Raw genomic sequence first — 19,550 nt, 5'->3', positions numbered from 1 at the left:
GTGGGCAGGTGATCATGGTAGAGCATTACCAGTGTGGGCAGGTGATCATGGTAGAGCATTACCAGTGTGGGCAGGTGATCATGGTAGAGCATTACCAGTGTGGGCAGGTGATCATGGTAGAGCATTACCAGTGTGGGCAGGTGATCATGGTAGAGCATTACCAGTGTGGGCAGGTGATCATGGTAGAGCATTACCAGTGTGGGCAGGTGATCATGGTAGAGCATTACCAGTGTGGGCAGGTGATCATGGTAGAGCATTACCAGTGTGGGCAGGTGATCATGGTAGAGCATTACCAGTGTGGGCAGGTGATCATGGTAGAGCACAAGTTAATAATATTACTGACATAGTATTTAAGGGAGGTTCCTTGATCCCAGTGAGAGGCTCTAGACCTGTTCCTTGGATAGCTCCTGATTATATTCCATTTTCTCATGCAGTATATGACCCCTGAATGTTTATTGTTTCAACAAGAATGTAATAGTAAAGACACAAGAATGTAATAATAATGAAATGTAGGCACATTAATCCTTAACTAGAGTAATAATGCCTTTGTTCTGTGAAGGAATTTAAAGTATCAGGAACATACTTAACACAGTAAGATTTTGGGTGAAGAAGACTGCTTGGATTAATAACCCTGAGAGACAGCAGCCCAGGATAACCCTAGGAAGCCAATCAGTGTGGCATATTTTCACTGAAGCCCTTTGGTCCTCTTCAAGATGCTAGCTAAGGTATCCTAAACTGAAAACCCTGTATCTACTTATTACTTGGTGAATAGGTGCGAGGAAACATGCCCAACTTCACTTGCCCCAGGATCAAACCTGGGTTTTTTTAGTAGTGAGCCAAAGGCACTTAAGATGTACCATAAAATAAATATTAGTAAAATAAGTAATGTAAAATTCTTTGCTTGCACATACACAAAAGTATGAATTTTAACACCCATTACCAACACCTACTAGGTACAGTATCAAAATAAAAGTTATATTACGTCTAATTATTTATTACACAACAAAATTCTTCAGTCAGAAATGTAACTTTTTTCATGTAACACCACGTTACATAAATCAGACCAGTCTAACCTTACAATGGAAACATTTACTTTGTCATACTTTTTCTTGCAGATATTTGTCAGCAACAGGATGCATGGCTCAGAGAGACAGTTGGTTGAACAAACTTTTGGTTCGAAAAATCGAGCCTACAAAAGAATCACATTCTCGTATGCTGTCTGATAAAGAGACTATATTTGAACTGCAAACCCATAATCTCAAACCTGGTAATGGAAGTGCTTACCTCAAGAATTAGTAAGTATTTCCTTGGCTTTTTTTTTTTATTTTTAAATAATTATAAAGTACAGGTTGACTATCACTAATCCGGCATCATTGAGACCTGTAGGGTGCTGGATTAGTGATTTTGCCGGATTACAGAGTGGTTAGGTTAGAATACACTTAACCCAACAGCGATATTTCACTCATTTTATGCCTTATTTTTGGCCCATTCCATTGTTCCAGTCTACCAAACTCATAGCTGTTTTGCTAGTATTCTTTCTATTGAATCTGTCGATGAGTACAGGAAACCGCCCATTTACCTATTTCATCTACCCAGTAAAGTGGTCAGAAATTGGTAATTTGGCCAAATTCACACAAATTTCAGGAGATGCCAGTTTCATATAGGGTCCAGAATAAACAGTGCAGACATTCCTGGCATTAAAATAATATTTTCTCTGTTCATTAGTCACATCTCCAGGCCCCTCTTAAATTACTCTTGCTTTCTATTTTGAATTTTGATTCACACAAAAAGTAGATTTACTGTTATGCAGACTACTGCATTATTGTAGTAACTGTATAAATGTCAGCCCATTCATGACTGCGTATTAGACCAGCCAGTTGGACACGTATTGGACGGTGACATCATTTGTTTACTCATGAACATTGGCAAGAATTGAACATTTCCGCTACTTTCAGCTCAATTTCAAGGTACTTTCCATCGTGAAACCAATTAAAATCCTATCTGTTTATATAGTATATCTTCCATTCTAACGAATGAGACCATAAAACAAGAATACAACCATAATAACCATACAAAAATACATTGCAAAGTCGAAGTTTTTTCTCATTATGCACTTCTTGCTGCAGGATATTTTTTATATAGTGCACACTTACCACACAGACCTTTTCTCTCATATGTAGGGCCAAATATACCGGTCACAGCTTACCTGAGTGAACTGAGCTCATGGCTTCAAAGTCATGTTATCTTTTATGGACAATGTACGTGTATGTGCTTTACACAACGAGAAGCATTTCTTTTATTCGTTGGAACCATGGCTGGGGGTAAAAGTGAGCAGGGTATAACAATAAATGGAAAAAAGGAAATTGGAATGATTTCTGCAGCAAGTAGCACCACCAAACAGTAGCAGCAGGTTGGTGTGGTGACCCGGAAATTTGAAATTGTGCTAGCCTAAATTAGTGCCAGATTACTCATGGAACTGGATTACTGATTGCCAGATTAGTGATGGCCGGTCTGTTTTGTGTAAGTTTTTGAATAACTGTACTGTTTTAAGTTTACATCATTTACAGTAAATAGAAGCAGTAATAATAGTAGTGCTATAATACTTAATATATTTGAATACATGTCTAATGCATAATACAGTATGTATACAAGATATTTTTAACAATCCATCATTGTTAGATATTACTTTTAATTACAACTGTACTTTCTAATTTCAGTGAGGAATACGTGAAAGGTGTTGCTGACAAATTTGCAGACCAGTCCGTTCACCCTGAACTTCAAGGGTCGTGGACTGTTGCAGTTGGTGACCAGGATCAGTGTGTTCACTTATGGAAGTATGCTGGAGGATATGGTGCTATAGATGCTGCTAACAAATTATATGCCTCAGATCCAGTAAGCTACATGTAGTTTACTAGATATATAAATCCTCTTAGATACGACAGTAAGGGTAACTGTCTATTGCAGGGCCCCCAACTAATGAACAAGATTTGTTCTTGAGTTTTGTTTGTAAATCAAGTGTTCTGTACTCAGAACCTAAACCCCATCAAAATGTAATTGGAGATGCATTTCTGGAGAGTATTTTGTATCTAAATTTATTTTAACAGTGAAATTGAACTCCTTTTTTTATTTAGTTTATTTTCACAAAAATCCTGTAGCCTCTGCAACTTCTAAATTTGCATCAAAGGCTGTATCTTTCAGTATTGATTTAATGTCATTAATGTTGGCATTCATAAGAAAGTTTTTAAAGAATGATAAGAGATATGTGCAAAAAATTTATGAAATATATTTTTAACATGGTTAGTTTTCAGTTTAAGGGGTGTTTACCTATAGTTTACACTAAGCATTATGCTTATACAGTTGTCTGTGTTCTGAATGGTGGAATGACTTTTGTAAGAGATTAATTGGTTGTTAAGTGCCCCATTTGTAAGTATGGATGTTCATTACTGGGTTGTTCATAAGATGGGAACCTGCTGTATATGCTTCACAGCTTTTGTTGCCAAGTTTCTAGCCATTGCCAGCTTGTCTTTGAATTTTTTGCACAGTTTTGTAGATATCAGGGTTAAATCTGTATATACCATACTACTATTGTTTATAAGATACCAGTAAACCCATGCTTTATTTTTCTTTCTTACCTTTAGTGGAGAAAAATAAATGGAATGAATTGATTGATTTAGCTTTTATTGAACACCATCAATGAAACAATCGTAATACTAGCTCATATAGTACCAAGTATTTTTCATTCATTTTATGTTGTTTTCCAGGTGCAAGCTGTGTAAAACAAATGTATTAGTGAATAGTGGTGCCATCTTTGAGTGTTTCAGCAAGAAGGTCTGATAGTATGGGTTTTGAACATTATAGTGAGGAGGAGGTTGGAAGCAGTTTAGAGGTCTATATAAAGGCAATGCAGGTGGTCCCCACTTTACAGTGATTTGTTAATATGGACATTTCAAATTATGACTAAAAATTTGTTTGTACAGTTCCCTGATTCACTATTACGGCGATTGTGCGCCACTCTGTTTACATCCTCTGTGAGCTCTGCATCTCTCGATTATGTCTGGAAACATTCCTAAATTTCAAGCTTTTTAAAGTTATTGCATATTTTATATATACTCTGAATGGAGACGAATGGTATTTGGGACCTGACGATCTGTTGGAGTATGAGCAGGGTAAAATTTAGTGAAGGGATTCAGGGAAACCAGTTATTTTTGTATAACCAGACTTGTCCTGGAAATGGGAAGTACAATGCCTGCACTCTAAAGTAGGGGTTCAGGATATTAGCAGTTTGGAGGGATGTGTTGTGTATCTTTATACGTATATGCTTCTAAACTTGTGTTCTGAGCACCTCTGCAAAAACAGTGATTATGTGCGAGTGAGGTGAAAGTGTTGAATGATGATGAAAGTGTTCTCTTTGGGGATTTTCTTTCTTTTTGGGTCACCCTGCCTCGGTGGGAGACGGCCGACTTGTTAAAAAAAAAAAAAATTATATACTTTTGTGTACCAGTACCTAAATAAACATGTACTATGCTGGCATGCAGGAACACATTAAAATCTCTAAGAATGTCTTGCTAGTGTTGATGCAATAAGCGTAATAATAATAATCGCTCATGGGCACTTTAACCCTTTGACTGTCGCGGCCGTATATATACGTCTTACGAGGTACCGTGTTTGAAGTATATATACTCATAAATTCTAGCGGCTTCAAATCAAGCAGGAGAAAGCTGGTTGGCCCAAATGTGAGAGAATGGGTCTGTGTGGTCAGTGTGCACCATATAAAAAAAATCCTGGAGCACGCAGTGCATAATGAGAAGAAAAAAACTCCGACCGTTTTTTAATTAAAATGCCGACTTTGTGGTCTATTTTCGTATAGTATTTATGGTTCTATTCTCGTTTTCTTGGTCTCATTTGATAGAATGGAAAACATATTATAGAAATAGAGGGGATTTTGATTGATTTTACTATAAAAAGAACCTAGAAATGGAGCTCAAAAAGAACCTAGAAATGGAGCTCAAAGTAGGGGAAATGTTTGATTTTTGCCAATGTTCGAAAGTAAACAAATGATGCCATTGTCCAATAAATGTCCAACTAGCCATTCTGATATGCAGTCATGAATGGGTTGATGTTATTTATACAATTATTACAGTATTGCAGTAGTCTGCATAATAGTAAGTCTTTTATTTTTTGTTTGAATAAAAATTCAAAATAGAAAGCAAGAGTAATATCAGAGGGGCCTGGAGACATGACTGATGAGCAAAGAAAATGTTATTTTAGAGCCAGGAATGTCTGCATTGTTCATTCTGGACCTTATTTTGAAATTGTCATATTTTTTAGTTTTCGTGAAATTGGCCAAATTGCAAATTTCTGACCACATCATTAGGTAGTTGAAGTCGGTAAATGGGCAGTTTCTTGTACTCAATCGATAGAAAAAATGGAGTTCTAAAGATATAGCTATGAGTTTGGGCGACTGGAACAATGGAATTAACCGAAAATAGGGCTCAAAGTGGGCAAAATCGCCGATTTGTAAACAGCGCCAAGGTCGCTAACTTCGCGAGAGCATAATTCCGTCAGTTTTCCATCAAATTTCGTTTTTTTGGTGTCATTACAATCGGGAAAAGATTCTCTATCATTTCATAAGATTTTTTTTTTTTTTTTTTTTTTTTTTTTTTTTTTTTTTTTTTTTTTTTTTTAATTTTGCGACACCAGGAGACACCTCAGGATTGGGGGTTGCAACAGTCAAAGGGTTAAATGTTGTATATTATGTTAATATAGACATCTTCATTAATCCATCTATAGTTTTTCAAAATTATATGAAACATGCTACATATCTTATAATACATACAAATATATAGTAGAACAAATTGACATAAATGTGAGATAGGTAGCCATGCAGTTTGTAGGAGTGATGGCAAGAATTCCATTTTCTATAGTCCAACACCAGAGAAGCTGTGTACAGTGTAGTATTACTGGGGGTAACTGTACATAAATATCTGTTTTGTATGCCTTCACTCATAGCATCATTCTCAATCTAAATGGTGTGTTGCATAGGAATGGAAGTGTTGCTGTTATTTATTCTACTGCACCAATGTGAAGACAACTTGTACACAGTGTAAGGTGTTTGTATTGTGGGGGAAAAAGCTTCATAAAAGCGTGCATATTGTGAAATGAGCATGTATGTTCAGAAAGTGGAAAGGTCTTAATAAAACAGCCCTCAGTTTGTTTACATTCTGTGTGTGTCTCGTTCTCTCATTTATGATAATAATAATAGTTGTGATAAAAAGAGGAGTCATAAGCCTATTATTTTAAATGCTAAGTTAGAAATGATTGAGTGAGGTATGTCAGTGGCAGTAAGCATAATAATTGCCCTGAGACACTAAATGTTGCATAACTACATTATTATAGACATACAGTGGACCCCCGACATCCGAAGGCATCGACATTCGATAAATCCGACATTCGATGCATTTTAACGCAAAAATTTCACCTCGACATTCGATACAACTCATACAAGACGTGTCCACGTGTGGCCTGAACTGCCCCATGTGTGCCAGTGTTTACAAGCCAGCCAGTGTGCGTGCATCTAAGGATACATTTGGTACATTCCATATTATCCATATTATCACTGTTTTTGGTGCTTGTTTCTGCAAAATAAGTAACCATGGGCCCCAAGAAAGCTTCTAGTGCCAACCCTTCGAGAAAAAAGGTGCTAATGACTATTGAAATGAAGAAAGAGATAATTGCAAAGTAATAAAGTGGAGTGTGTGTGTGTCGGAGTGCATGATGATTTGGTAAAGAAATTGCCTGCAACTAGTGGTGATGTGAGTGAAGTTAAGGCCAACAAAGGTTGGTTTGAAAGATTTAAGAATCGTAGTGGCATACACAGTGTGGTAAGGCATGGTGAGGCTGCCAGTTCAAGTCCTAATGGAAGGGGATTCCCCTTCTAAACACTAACACCATCCACACACTCCCCTCCTCCCATCCCATCAATCATTACCAGATCTTCATTAAAGGTAAGTGCCAATTATTCTATTGTTATTAATCTATTGTTATTGTAATTATTCTATTGCATTAAACTTAATATTTCATGTGGTAAATTTTTTTTTTCATACTTTTGGGTGTCTTGCACGGATTAATTTGATTTCCATTACTTCTTATGGGGAAAATTAATTCGACTTTCAATATTTTCGACATTCGATAGCTCTCAGGAACGGATAAGTATTGAATGTCGAGGGTCCACTGTATTCATTAATCCATCTATAACATTTTTTTTTTTTTTTTCAAAATTATATGAGAATTATGTTTCATATCTATAAAGAAAATATATACATACAATCGTAGTAAAACAATTAAACAATTGTGAAGTGTGCTAGCTGGGTGGGCTATCACATTTCGCTTCCTACAATGAATACTACTCGCCTCTCACCCTACATCAAGACTACCAATATTTTAAGGTAGGTAATGAGTGTACTGTATGTATATTTTACTATATTGTTTTTAATTCCTAGTTCTGTTGCTAACTTAATATATGATAGTGTAATATATGATAGTGATTTGCTGATGGCAGTAGCCTGGAACCTAACCTGCCATACAAGCGGTGCCCTCCTGTACATGGTGTGAATATTATGCAGAGTATTCAGAACATAGAGATAAGATGTGGGATTCCCAAAAGTTTTATTTAGAGGGCTAAGGAGAGATTGATGAGGTGTTTTGGGCATTTAGAGAGGATGGAGAAAGCTAGGGTAACTAAGGTGAGTTGGAGGAAAGAAGGGGTATCGGGTGTTCAAGGAAAGGTTGGAGAGATGTTTTGAGTTTACCTGGAGAGAGTTTCGGGGGTCAACGCCCCCGCGGCCCGGTCTGTGACCAGGCCTCCTGGTGGATCAGCGCCTGATCAACCAGGCTGTTGCTGCTGGCTGCACGCAAACCAACGTACGAGCCACAGCCCGGCTGATCAGGAACTGACTTTAGGTGCTTGTCCAGTGCCAGGTTGAAGACTGCCAGGGGTCTGTTGGTAATCCCCCTTATGTGTGCTGGGAGGCAGTTGAACAGTCTCGGGCCCCTGACACTTATTGTATGGTCTCTTAACGTGCTAGTGACACCCCTGCTTTTCATTGGGGGGATGGTGCATCGTCTGCCAAGTCTTTTGCTTTCGTAGTGAGTGATTTTCGTGTGCAAGTTCGGTACTAGTCCCTCTAGGATTTTCCAGGTGTATATAATCATGTATCTCTCCCTCCTGCGTTCCAGGGAATACAGGTTTAGAAACCTCAAGCGCTCCCAGTAATTGAGGTGTTTTATCTCCGTTATGCGCGCCGTGAAAGTTCTCTGTACATTTTCTAGGTCGGCAATTTCACCTGCCTTGAAAGGTGCTGTTAGAGTGCAGCAATATTCCAGCCTAGATAGAACAAGTGACCTGAAGAGTGTCATCATGGGCTTGGCCTCCCTAGTTTTGAAGGTTCTCATTATCCATCCTGTCATTTTTCTAGCAGATGCGATTGATACAATGTTATGGTCCTTGAAGGTGAGATCCTCCGACATAATCACTCCCAGGTCTTTGACGTTGGTGTTTCGCTCTATTTTGTGGCCAGAATTTGTTTTGTACTCTGATGAAGATTTAATTTCCTCATGTTTACCATATCTGAGTAATTGAAATTTCTCATCGTTGAACTTCATATTGTTTTCTGCAGCCCACTGAAAGATTTGGTTGATGTCCGCCTGGAGCCTTGCAGTGTCTGCAATGGAAGACACTGTCATGCAGATTCGGGTGTCATCTGCAAAGGGGCCTTGGACATCAAACTGGCTTGTGTGAATGTATTGGATAGGAGTGAGTGAAGGCAAGTGGTTTTTATAATTTGACATGCTGTTGGAGTGTGAACCAAGTACCTTCTATGAAGGAATTGAGGGGAATCAGCTGGACTTGAGTCCTTGGGTCAGGAAATACAGTGCCTACAGTCTGAAGGATGGATGAGGATGGTGCAGTTTGGAGGGTCATCTGAACTGTGATGTTGGAACGCTTCTGGTGAGACAATGATTGAAAGAGTGGCGGTGAAAGTGTTTCCTCTTTCCTTGGTCATCCCCTACCTCTGAAGGATCCAGTGTATTAAAAAAGTGGTGTGAATATTAGAGCATAAAAATCAGAAATTAGAAGACACAGTAATGGTATGAAAGATATGAATGATTAAGAGGACAGGAAGGGTTCATTTAGAAAGGATGAAGCAGAAAAGGCTGACTAAGAAGGTACACCATAAAAATCTAGTGTGAAGTAAAGGACAGCACTTTTGGAATAGTGTCAGCAGTGTTAGTCAGTAGTTGTTTCTTTGTTACCATCACTCCATCAACAGATGCACCTAACAATTGGAAGTAGTCAAGTTTTAACTGAGGAAGGAGAGGGTAGCTCCAATTCCTTAGATGGAGAGCCATTTGCAGCAATGTAAAATTGCGTAAAATTAGAGGACATCCCTGGAAGAGTTTTCCTGAGGGGCTGAGGAAGGATTTTAAGTGGCAAGGGATTGAGCATTCAGCAGTCAAGTGTGAGTGGGTTAAATCACACTGATTATGCATATTGTTTATGGTATTTGGTTTGCTATCAGGGTATAAGCAAATCACAGTATGGGCAATATGTGCAATTTTGTGAGTCAGAGTATAAGCAAGTAAACTTATAAAGATACTTAGTACAGCTGGTTAACCAGACTTAAGAGTTCTGGAAGTGGGAAGCCGAGTGCCTGCACTCTGATGGTTGGGATGTTGAAGTTTGAAGGGTCATTTAATTTGTGGCATGTCTATTTTTTGTAAGACAGTTAGTGTATGGGTGATAGGAGAAGTGTTTCCATCTGTAGGTTCTTTCCTTGGTGGGACACAGCCACTTTATTGAAAATAATAATAATAAATTTTTAAAAAGATTAACGGGATGAAAATGTGTCGGTGGGTGGCTTAGATGAAGAATGTAAACATTCTGACGTTTAGCTCGGACTGGCAGGCAGTAGCAGCATCTACAGAGCTGAAAATTCACATCCTGGTTTTTAGTTGATGTAGCAAAATACAGAATGTTCAGAAATGTTTCATGGTGGCCAGAGAGAAACTGACTCCTGTAGTCAGAGAGTTAACCCTCTGGGTCAAATTTACGATACTGGCAAAAATAGCTTTTTTTACAATAAGGATTGAATGCACTAATTTTTCATAAATGTATGTATTTGTTTTTTTAGATACACAGTATTTTTAAAAGTCCACCATCTAAAAAATACTGTACAGGTAGAGGGGAAGATATCATTCCTAAACTGTACACTTTTATACAAGGTGTTACTGAGTTGTATGTTTAAATACAAGTTTCTCCTCAGGATTTGTCAAAACTGATTCAGGATAGAAATCCATATTTACGACAACGCTCAAATCAGTTCCTGCTACCCTTCAGCTTCTGGCCTCCAGTCAGTCCACGTGAAGGTGGAAATATATACGAGATCCGCTCATATTTCTTAAAGGTAGGTTAATTCTGTATACTATACTTCACAGTGAGCCCTCAATTTAGCAGACTAATAGGGAAAAGCAGGTGGCTGGTAATGGTGGTGATTGTGATGGATGTAGATAAAATTGTTTTGCTACGATTGTAACCATAATGAATAATTCTTGAAACAACGAACTTGATCCGTTGTTTCTGAATTGATTGACCTGATGGATTTTGTCAATCGAAATCTGTTAAATATAGGGTTTATTGTATGTAAGATTTGCTTTATATTGGAGGACTTCATCTTATGATGAGAATTGCATATTTTGTCTTGAGCATTAAAATTTATGACTATTACAAAAAATGTCATCTAGCACTTGACCTAGGAACATATTTAAAGTAAAATGCAATTCAGACTCCTTTCATCCAAAGGTTATGCCTTTATCCAGATAAATGACTACTGAAATACAGGATTTGTACTTTATTTAACAAGCACTACCAGTGCTCTGCATAGCCATTGGCTCTCCATGAGCAGTTGATATATACCGTGTTAGTAAGATCTGCTGGTTACACAGTGGGAGCTACAGCTCACACCTGATCTAACCCCCTTAACCCTTTCACTGTCGAGACCTCTGATCACAAATCTGCTCTCAATGTTGAAAAATATTGGAAAAAAAAAATTTTTTCTTGCCAAAATCTTAAGAATAGTTTTTTATTGTTTTAACCCTTTGATTGTTTCGGTCGTATATATACGTCTTACGAGCCAATGTGTTTGACATATATATACTCTAAAATTCTAGTGCCTTCATATCAAGCAGGAGAAAGCTGGTAGGCCCACATGTGAGAGAATGTATCAGTGTGGTCAGTGTGTACAGTATAAAGAAAATCCTTCAGCATGCAGTGCAGAATGAGAAAAAAAAATCTGACTGTGTTTTTGGATTAAAATGCCGACTTTGAGGTGTGTTTTCGTATGTTGTTTATGGTTGCATTCTTGTTTTCTTGGTCTTATTTGATAAAATAGAAAACATGTTATAGAAATAGAAGTGATTTTGATTGGTCTTACTATTACCTGGAGTTTACCTGGAGAGAGTTCCGGGGGTCAACGCCCCCGTGGCCCGGTCTGTGACCAGGCCTCCTGGTGGATCAGAGACTGATCAACCAGGCTGTTGCTGCTGGCTGCACGCAAATCAACGTACGAGCCACAGCCCGGCTGGTCAGGAACCGACTTGGGTGCTTGTCCAGTGCCAGCTTGAAGACTGCCAGGGGTCTATTGGTAATCCCCCTTATGTATGCTGGGAGGCAGTTGAACAGTCTCGGGCCCCTGACACTTATTGTATGGTCTCTTGACGTGCTAGTGACACCCCTGCTTTTCATTGGAGGGATGTTGCATCGTCTGCCAAGTCTTTTGCTTTCGTAGTGAGTGATTTTCATGTGCAAGTTCGGTACTAGTCCCTCTAGGATTTTCCAGGTGTATATAATCATGTTCGATTTTTGCCGATGTTCAAGAGTAAACAAATGACGTCATTGTCCAATAAATGTCCAACTAGCCATTGTAATATGCAGTCACAAATGGGTTGACATTATTTATACAATTATTACAATGTTGCAGTAGTCTGAATAACAGTAAATCTTCTGTTTTTTGTGTGAATAAAAATTCAAAATAGAAAGAGATGTGACTGATGAACAGAGAAAATGTTTAGTGCCAGGAATGTCTGCATTGTTCATTCTGGACCCTATTTTGAAACTGACATATTTTTTAATTTGCATGAAATTGGCCAAATTGCCAGTTTCTGACCACTTTATTGGGTAGTTGAAATTGGTAAATGGGCAGTTTCTTGTATTCAGTCAACAGAACAAATAGAGTTCTGAAGAAATATCTGAGTTTTGTGGACTGGAACAGTGGAATTGGCCGAAAATAGGGCTCAAAGTGGGAGAAATTGCTGATGCGTAAATGTCGCCGAGGTCGCTAACTTCACGAGAGCGTAATTCCATAAGTTTTCCACCAAATTTCATACTTTTGGTGTCATTATCATTGGGAAAAGATTCTCTATCATTTCATAAGATTTTTTTTTTTTCCCCAAAAAAATATTTTGCGACACCAGGAGAGACTTCGGGATTTGGGGTTGCGACAGTCAGAGAGTTGGAAGAAAAAAAAATTTGGCGATCAGTACTTATCGAGATATAGAGGCATGAAGTTGACAGATAGTGAATCGCTTAGGACAGCATCGGCAACTGCCGCTCATTCGGTAATATTATTTTTACTTTTATTTTTTTTTTTTCTTTTCTAATATTTTTTTTTTTCAAGTAACTTTTGTGGCCTGTGAGACCAATAAAATGCATCATGTATATATACCCACTCGTTGTATGCAACACAATAACCACACAAACTTTATCATTATATTGTTTACAAAACTTGTTTAGACAAACCTGTGCTGCCTTCCCCACCACCCACACTGTCTTTCCCACTGCCCACACTGCCTTCCCCACACCCACCTGGAGTCTACCTGGAGGTTATTCCGGGGATCAACACTCCCGCAGCCCGGTCCACGACCAGGCCTCACAGTGGATCAGGGCCTCATCAACCAGGCTGTTACTGATGGCCACATGCAGTCCAACGTACGAACCACAGCCCGGCTGATCCAGCACTGACTTCCCCACCATCCATGCTGGAAATAAGTCAGTTTGACTTTTTTGGGTTATCCTAGGTTCTCTACACATGCTGCTATGTATGATAATCTATGTAACTGTATTCGTGTATACCTGAATAAAGTTACACACCGTCTTCCCAACCACCCACACCATCTTCCCTACCATCCAAGCTGCCTTCTCCACCATCCAAGCTGCCTTCTCCACCACCCAAGCTGCCTTCTCCACCACCCAAGCTGCCTTCTCCACCACCCAAGCTGCCTTCTCCACCACCCAAGCTGCCTTCTCCACCACCCAAGCTGCCTTCCCCACCACCCAAGCTGCCTTCCCTTTTCACTATCTGTATCTGGTATCCTGGGCATTGCTTTTGGTCACAAACTCCTCAGAACCCTGAAATTCATCTTCACTGACACTTCCATCTGTGTTAGAACTATCACTTGGAAAGAGAAGAGTCCCAAATTCGCCGGGGAATCAGATATTTCTTACCGCTAGGCATGCTGAACAAGGACTACTGAACTGGCATTCCTACAATGCACCACTGGCTCCCTGATTTTTTTTATACTGCGCACACTGACCATGCAGACCCATTCTCTCAAATGTAGGCTACCAGCTTTCTCCTGCTAGATTTGAAGTCCCTAGAATTTTGGCGTAATATTACGGGAGCGACACTGGCTTGCAAGCCATAATACAGTACATATTACGGGACTGACAGTGAAAGGGTTAACTGTGTCCAATGTATTAGTATGCAGATGAGGACCATGTCCAATGTACCAGTACACAATTTTCCATGGTTTCTAATGTGCCACCTGCCAATATTTTTGACCTCAGCACAACTGTTGGGGGGGGTCATAAAACCTCATCATGCCTTTTAAAATTCTGAGACCAGACGAGTCCATGTAATGCATCATGAGTAATGCTGACTAACCAATATAAGTAAACAATGAACCCAGAACCTGATGTTCCACCACCAGCCAATAGGGTGTTGGACTGACAGGAAGATGCTTTATTCATTCTAAATTCACACAATGTAGATTTAACCTAGGATAACCCAATATATTCAAATACTGTAACTTATTTCCATGTTCTGAAGATTATTACACCTCACAACAAATGTGAATAAGCACACTAAGGTCAAGTGGAAAACCAAAACTGGTTAACTTCAACATGCACGTAATCCTGTATGTCACTTATAGGATTCATAAAAATATATTCAGTATTACTATAACATGTTGAAAATAATCGCCTATTATTTATTTAGTCTTCGAGATTTACAGTGGATAATTTGGAATCAAATTTATCATTTCACACTTGGTAGCCTGGCACCATGATTGAATGGGGAAACAACTGGTCAAGAGCTATTCACTTTCGGCAAGCAAATAACGAGGCCTTCGGAGGATTCTTCTCTCAGGTTGGCCGCCTCTACAATGTTCATCACATCTGGTGTAAGTGCTATACCTTGTTTTTGTGTGCACTGTATGTTTAATGTTTGATTTTGTTTTCCCAAGATGTTTGCTGTTATTTGCTTAAACTGTGCTTTAGAACTGGGTCTCATATAAATAGTAGTTGGATTTTTTTTGTGTGTGTGTGTTTTCTGACTTCCTATAAATTGTTTAGAGATGAGATGCATGGGCATATATGTATACTCTAATTATTTTTTAATTTGTATTATGTTGGACATGTAAATGCATCAAGTTAATTTGCATAAATGTGTAATTACAAAATATCAGTTTTTTTATTAATTCCTTTAATTGTACAATTTATATAGTCTTTTAACTTCAAATTTTAATATGAAATCAGATTGTGAGTTATCTTGGCATAGGTTACCGTAGAACTTTTCAAGTTACACATTGCATGGGAATGTTTTTACATTTTTTTTATTTTCACTTACTGAATTGAGACTTGAGAAATACATCTATAGAAAATTAACTGGAGAAATAATGAGTTTTTAAGTATTAGACAGGCCATGTGAAACTGTTGAATGACAATTTCATAAAATTTAACTGATCACTAATACTAGTGTATTGCTTGATGTTTTATTGAAATTATTATTTGCTGAGAGATTTGGGAATTAAAATCTTCATTTAGTGTTGTGCATCTGACTTGAGATAATTATAGTTTCAGTGCTCAGTTTTGCTCCAATCATCTTGATGCAGGCTAGTAAAGCATTGTAAATTGATTAGTAAATCTAAGGGGTTAATTATCTTAGTATACTGTGCTCCTTATGGACAAAGAATATGCTAGTATTTCTTCATAAAGGAGGAGGAGAAAATTCCTGTCATTTAATTTGAAGTGGCACCCACTTGTGAAGATATTTTCACTGTAATATTCATATCTAACTGTGGTATCTTACATGCTTTTCACACAGGTTCCTGTCTGAATATATCTGTACAATTTTTATATATATGTTTAAAATTGTTGGGGAAGCTGAGGTTTGGGTTTTCAACTTAATGAATTGGACTGTTAAACAGAAGAAAGTGAGTTTAGCCAGTTTGCCAAAGAAAGCCATGAATACCATTATATAATGTGATAATTAATAGTATCATTGCTCTATTCCTGTTCTGTTATCTGCAAATTTGATAATTGATAGGGTCATTGCACTACTACTGTTCCATCACTTGTGAATGTGATAATTGATCAGAAGCAACTGTCATTCCACTAATTCAACTGTTACCAGTGACTTCCTCCTCTTGCAATATCACCAGCACACCTTTCACTTGTGATACAGAATAAATAAATGCTCTGAATATAGGTCATGGCATCCTGTGATCTTGATAAATAAGTATGTCACACACTCAAAATATAGCTGGGAAGAATGTTGTACAACTTCATAATAAGGAAAGTGTTTCTAGGAATTACTTAATGGAGATGATCATTTAATAATTGCTGTTAGTTATCCATGGTATTTGGCTCAATATTTTAAACATGCCTTGTCACAGTGAGTGTGCTTGTACAGCATCTATAATGCAGCAGGGATTTTTGGTTGGAGCCCTTGGGAAGGAATGATGGATGGGGCATTCCTGATGCTTTCGCTGTTGGGGAAGGATGAAGTTAATCGTGGTCACCCATGTACAACTTAGTGCTGCTCTTTGTTGGACAGTTGGGTATCCAATCTGAGGAATATTAGAGAAGAGCATTTTTGTAGTGGTGTGGACCTACTTTTGCATTCAGGGGCTCTCAAGTTTGGGCACGTCCCCCTGGGGAAAGAGAGGAATCCTTACCAGGTTGTCTCGTTCTGTTGCCCCTCGCTGGGGTCATTATTTTGAATATTGTGCACAAATGCAAATACATAATCATTACTTCAAAATTACTGTACACCCAAAACATACAGTTATCTGAAGGCCTGTAGGATACATAGCATTTTGGGCAAAAATTAGACTATAGTTAAAATCCACACAACTACAATGGACCTTCGACCAACGATGGCACCGACTAACGATAAAATCGGGCAGCGATGTGTTTTTGCATAAAAATATTGGCTCGACCAATGATGAAAAATTCAGGTAAGGACATTCGTCCCGAACACATCCGCCTGTCCGTCCAGCCTGAGCGCCTCAGCAGCCCTGCCTTCAGCTAGTGTGCCATTGTTTACAAGCCAGGGCGGACAGTTTCACGCATTCATGCGATATATTTTGTATTCCGTTGTTTTTAGTGCTTGGAACTGCTAAATAAGCCACCATTGGCCCAAAGAAAGCTTCTAGTGCCAACCCTGTGGTAAAAAGGGTGAGAAATACTATCATACCACGATCAGCCATTGCTGCACCACCGTCAGCTGCTGCTGCACCACCACCACCTGCTGCTGCACCACCATCAGCAGCTGCTGTTGCTGCACCACTGTCAGCTGCTGCTGCACCACCTTCAGCTGTTGCTGCACCACCTTCAGCTGTTGCTGCACCACCGTCAGCTGCTGCTGTACCACCGTCATCTGCTGTTGCTGCACCACTGTCAGCTGCTGCTGCACCACCGTCAGCTGCTGCTGCACCACCGTCAGCTGCTGCTGCACCACCATCAGCTGCTGCTGTACCATGGTCAGCTGCTGCTGCTGCACCACTGTCAGCTGTACTACTCGATGTGGAGTGTGTGTTGTTGGTGTGGCTTAACGAGAAACAATTACTGAGAAACAATTAACCCCAGAGGGTTAGCCACCCTGGATAACCCAAGAAAGTCAGTGCATCATCGAGGACTGTCGAACTGATTTCCATTGGGGTCCTTAATCTTGTCCCCCAGGATGCGACCCATACCAGTCGACTAACACCCAGGTGAACAGGAAAAAATGCCTGGAACTAGTGCTCATATTGGTGAATTTAAGGCCAGTAAAGGTTGGTTTGAGAGATTTAAGAATTGTAGTGGCATACACAGTGTGATAAGGCACGGCGAAGCTGAAAAATTCCAACCCCAACAAGTTTTCAATTGTGACGAAACAGGCCTGTTCTGGAAGAAAATGCCAAACAGGAGCTACATAACTCAGGAGGAAGAGGCACTCCCAGGACACAAGCCTATGAAAAACTGACTAACTCTCATGTTTTGTTGTAGTGCTAGTAGTGATTGCAAAGTGAAGCCTTTACTTGTGTATCACTGAAAATCCCAGTGTATTCAAGAAAGTGTCTCATCACTCATCAATACTCTTCAGTAAAGGTAAGTGTCATTTTAGTGTTTATTTATGTATTGTGCATGTCTCATTGTTTTCTTTGTAGGGAAGTGTATATTTCATGTAAAAAAAAATATTTTTTTTCAATACTTTTGGCTGTCTGGAACGGATTAATTGCATTTCCATTATTTCTTATGGGGAAAATTAATTTGGCTAACAATAAATTCGGCTAAGGACAAGCTCTCTGGAATGGATTAAAATCGTTGGTCGAAGGTCCACTGTACTTCTTTCAACAAACTGGCCAAAGCAGGGTGACCCAAAAAGAAAAAGAAAAGTTTCTCTTTTTAACTTCAGTAATGCATACAGAAGGGGTTACTAGCCCCTTGCTCCCAGCATTTTAGTTGCCTCTTATGACACGCATGGCTCACTGAGGAAGAATTCTGTTCCACTTCCCCATGGAAATAAAATCCACATTTTTTTTTTTTAGGATCTAATTCATGGTGATAATAGGAGCTTAACAATAGCTACTGGTTACAAGTTAATTCATAAAATAACAAAATAAAAAAAGCACTTTTCTAGTTCTAGCATGGTTAATTAAATTACAATATAAAAAATGAAATAAAAGTTCTCTGAAAGTTATTTATGCAGACATGGATATAATAGGTAATGACAAAGACAAGATAATACAAAGTAAAATTATCAGTACAACAGCTATGTGAAAAAAGGGATTGCAGTATATTGCAATATATGGCAGTGGAAAGTAAAAATCTGAAACAAGTAGTATGTACTGTATAGGGATGGAATTTAATGAAAATAAGCAGGTTAGAGGTATTGGGAAGATGGAAGGAATATTTTGAGGAATTCTTAAATGTTGATGAAGATAGGGAAGCTGTGATTTTGTATATAGGGCAAGGAGGAATAACATCTTGTAGTAGTGAGGAAGAGCCAGTTGTGAGTGTGGGGGAAGTTCGTGAGGCAGTAGGTAAAATGAAAGAGGGTAAGGCAGCCGGGATTGATGGGATAAAGATAGAAATGTTAAAAGCAGGTGGGGATATAGTTTTGGAGTGGTTGGTGCAATTATTTAATAAATGTATGGAAGAGGGTAAGGTACCTAGGGATTGGCAGAGAGCATGCATAGTTCCTTTGTATAAAGGCAAAGGGGACAAAAGAGAGTGAAAAAATTATAGGGGGATAAGTCTGTTGAGTATACCTGGTAAAGTGTATGGTAGAGTTATTATTGAAAGAATTAAGAGTAAGATGGAGAATAGGATAGCAGATGAACAAGGAGGCTTTAGGAAAGTTAGGGGGTGTGTGGACCAGGTGTTTACAGTGAAACATATAAGTGAACAGTATTTAGATAAGGCTAAAGAGATTTTTGTGGCATTTATGGATTTGGAAAAGGCGTATGACAGGGTGGATAGGGGGGCAATGTGGCAGATGTTTCAGGTGTATGGTGTAGGAGGTAGGTTACTGAAAACAGGGAAGAGTTTTTACGAGGATAGTGAGGCTCAAGTTAGAGTATGTAGGAAAGAGGGAGATTATTTCCCAGTAAAAGTAGGCCTTAGACAAGGATGTGCGATGTCACCATGGTTGTTTAATATATTTATAGATGGGGTTGTAAGAGAAGTAAATGCGAGGGTCTTGGCAAGAGGCGTGGAGTTAAAAGATAAAGAATCACACATAAAGTGGGAGTTGTCACAGTTGCTCTTTGGTGATGACACTGTGCTCTTGGGAGATTCTGAAGAGAAGTTGCAGAGGTTGGTGGATGAATTTGGTAGGGTATGCAAAAGAAGAAAATTAAAAGTGAATACAGGAAAGAGTAAGGTTATGAGGATGACAAAAAGATTAGATGATGAAAGATTGGATATCAGATTGGAGGGAGAGAGTATGGAG

At 38.8% G+C, this 19,550-nt stretch overlaps 1 protein-coding gene across 2 annotated transcripts in view; it reads left to right on the top strand.

Moving 5' to 3' along the window:
- Nucleotides 1–19,550, top strand: part of Nipsnap (protein nipsnap) — a 53,801-nt gene that overhangs the window by 8,873 nt on the left and 25,378 nt on the right. For both annotated transcript variants that reach the window (XM_053789666.2, XM_053789664.1), the window contains exons 2-5: nucleotides 1,116–1,295; nucleotides 2,718–2,892; nucleotides 10,323–10,463; nucleotides 14,388–14,514. In XM_053789666.2, the coding sequence (XP_053645641.1) occupies nucleotides 1,116–1,295; nucleotides 2,718–2,892; nucleotides 10,323–10,463; nucleotides 14,388–14,514 (623 nt within the window). The remainder of the gene's footprint in view (nucleotides 1–1,115; nucleotides 1,296–2,717; nucleotides 2,893–10,322; nucleotides 10,464–14,387; nucleotides 14,515–19,550) is intronic.

Source organism: Cherax quadricarinatus, chromosome 68 (genome assembly GCF_038502225.1).
Source record: "Cherax quadricarinatus isolate ZL_2023a chromosome 68, ASM3850222v1, whole genome shotgun sequence".
NCBI classification, from domain to species: Eukaryota; Metazoa; Arthropoda; class Malacostraca; order Decapoda; family Parastacidae; genus Cherax; species Cherax quadricarinatus.
The sequence above is the reverse complement of the archived record's forward strand: the minus strand, read 5'-3'. Positions and strand labels throughout refer to the sequence as shown.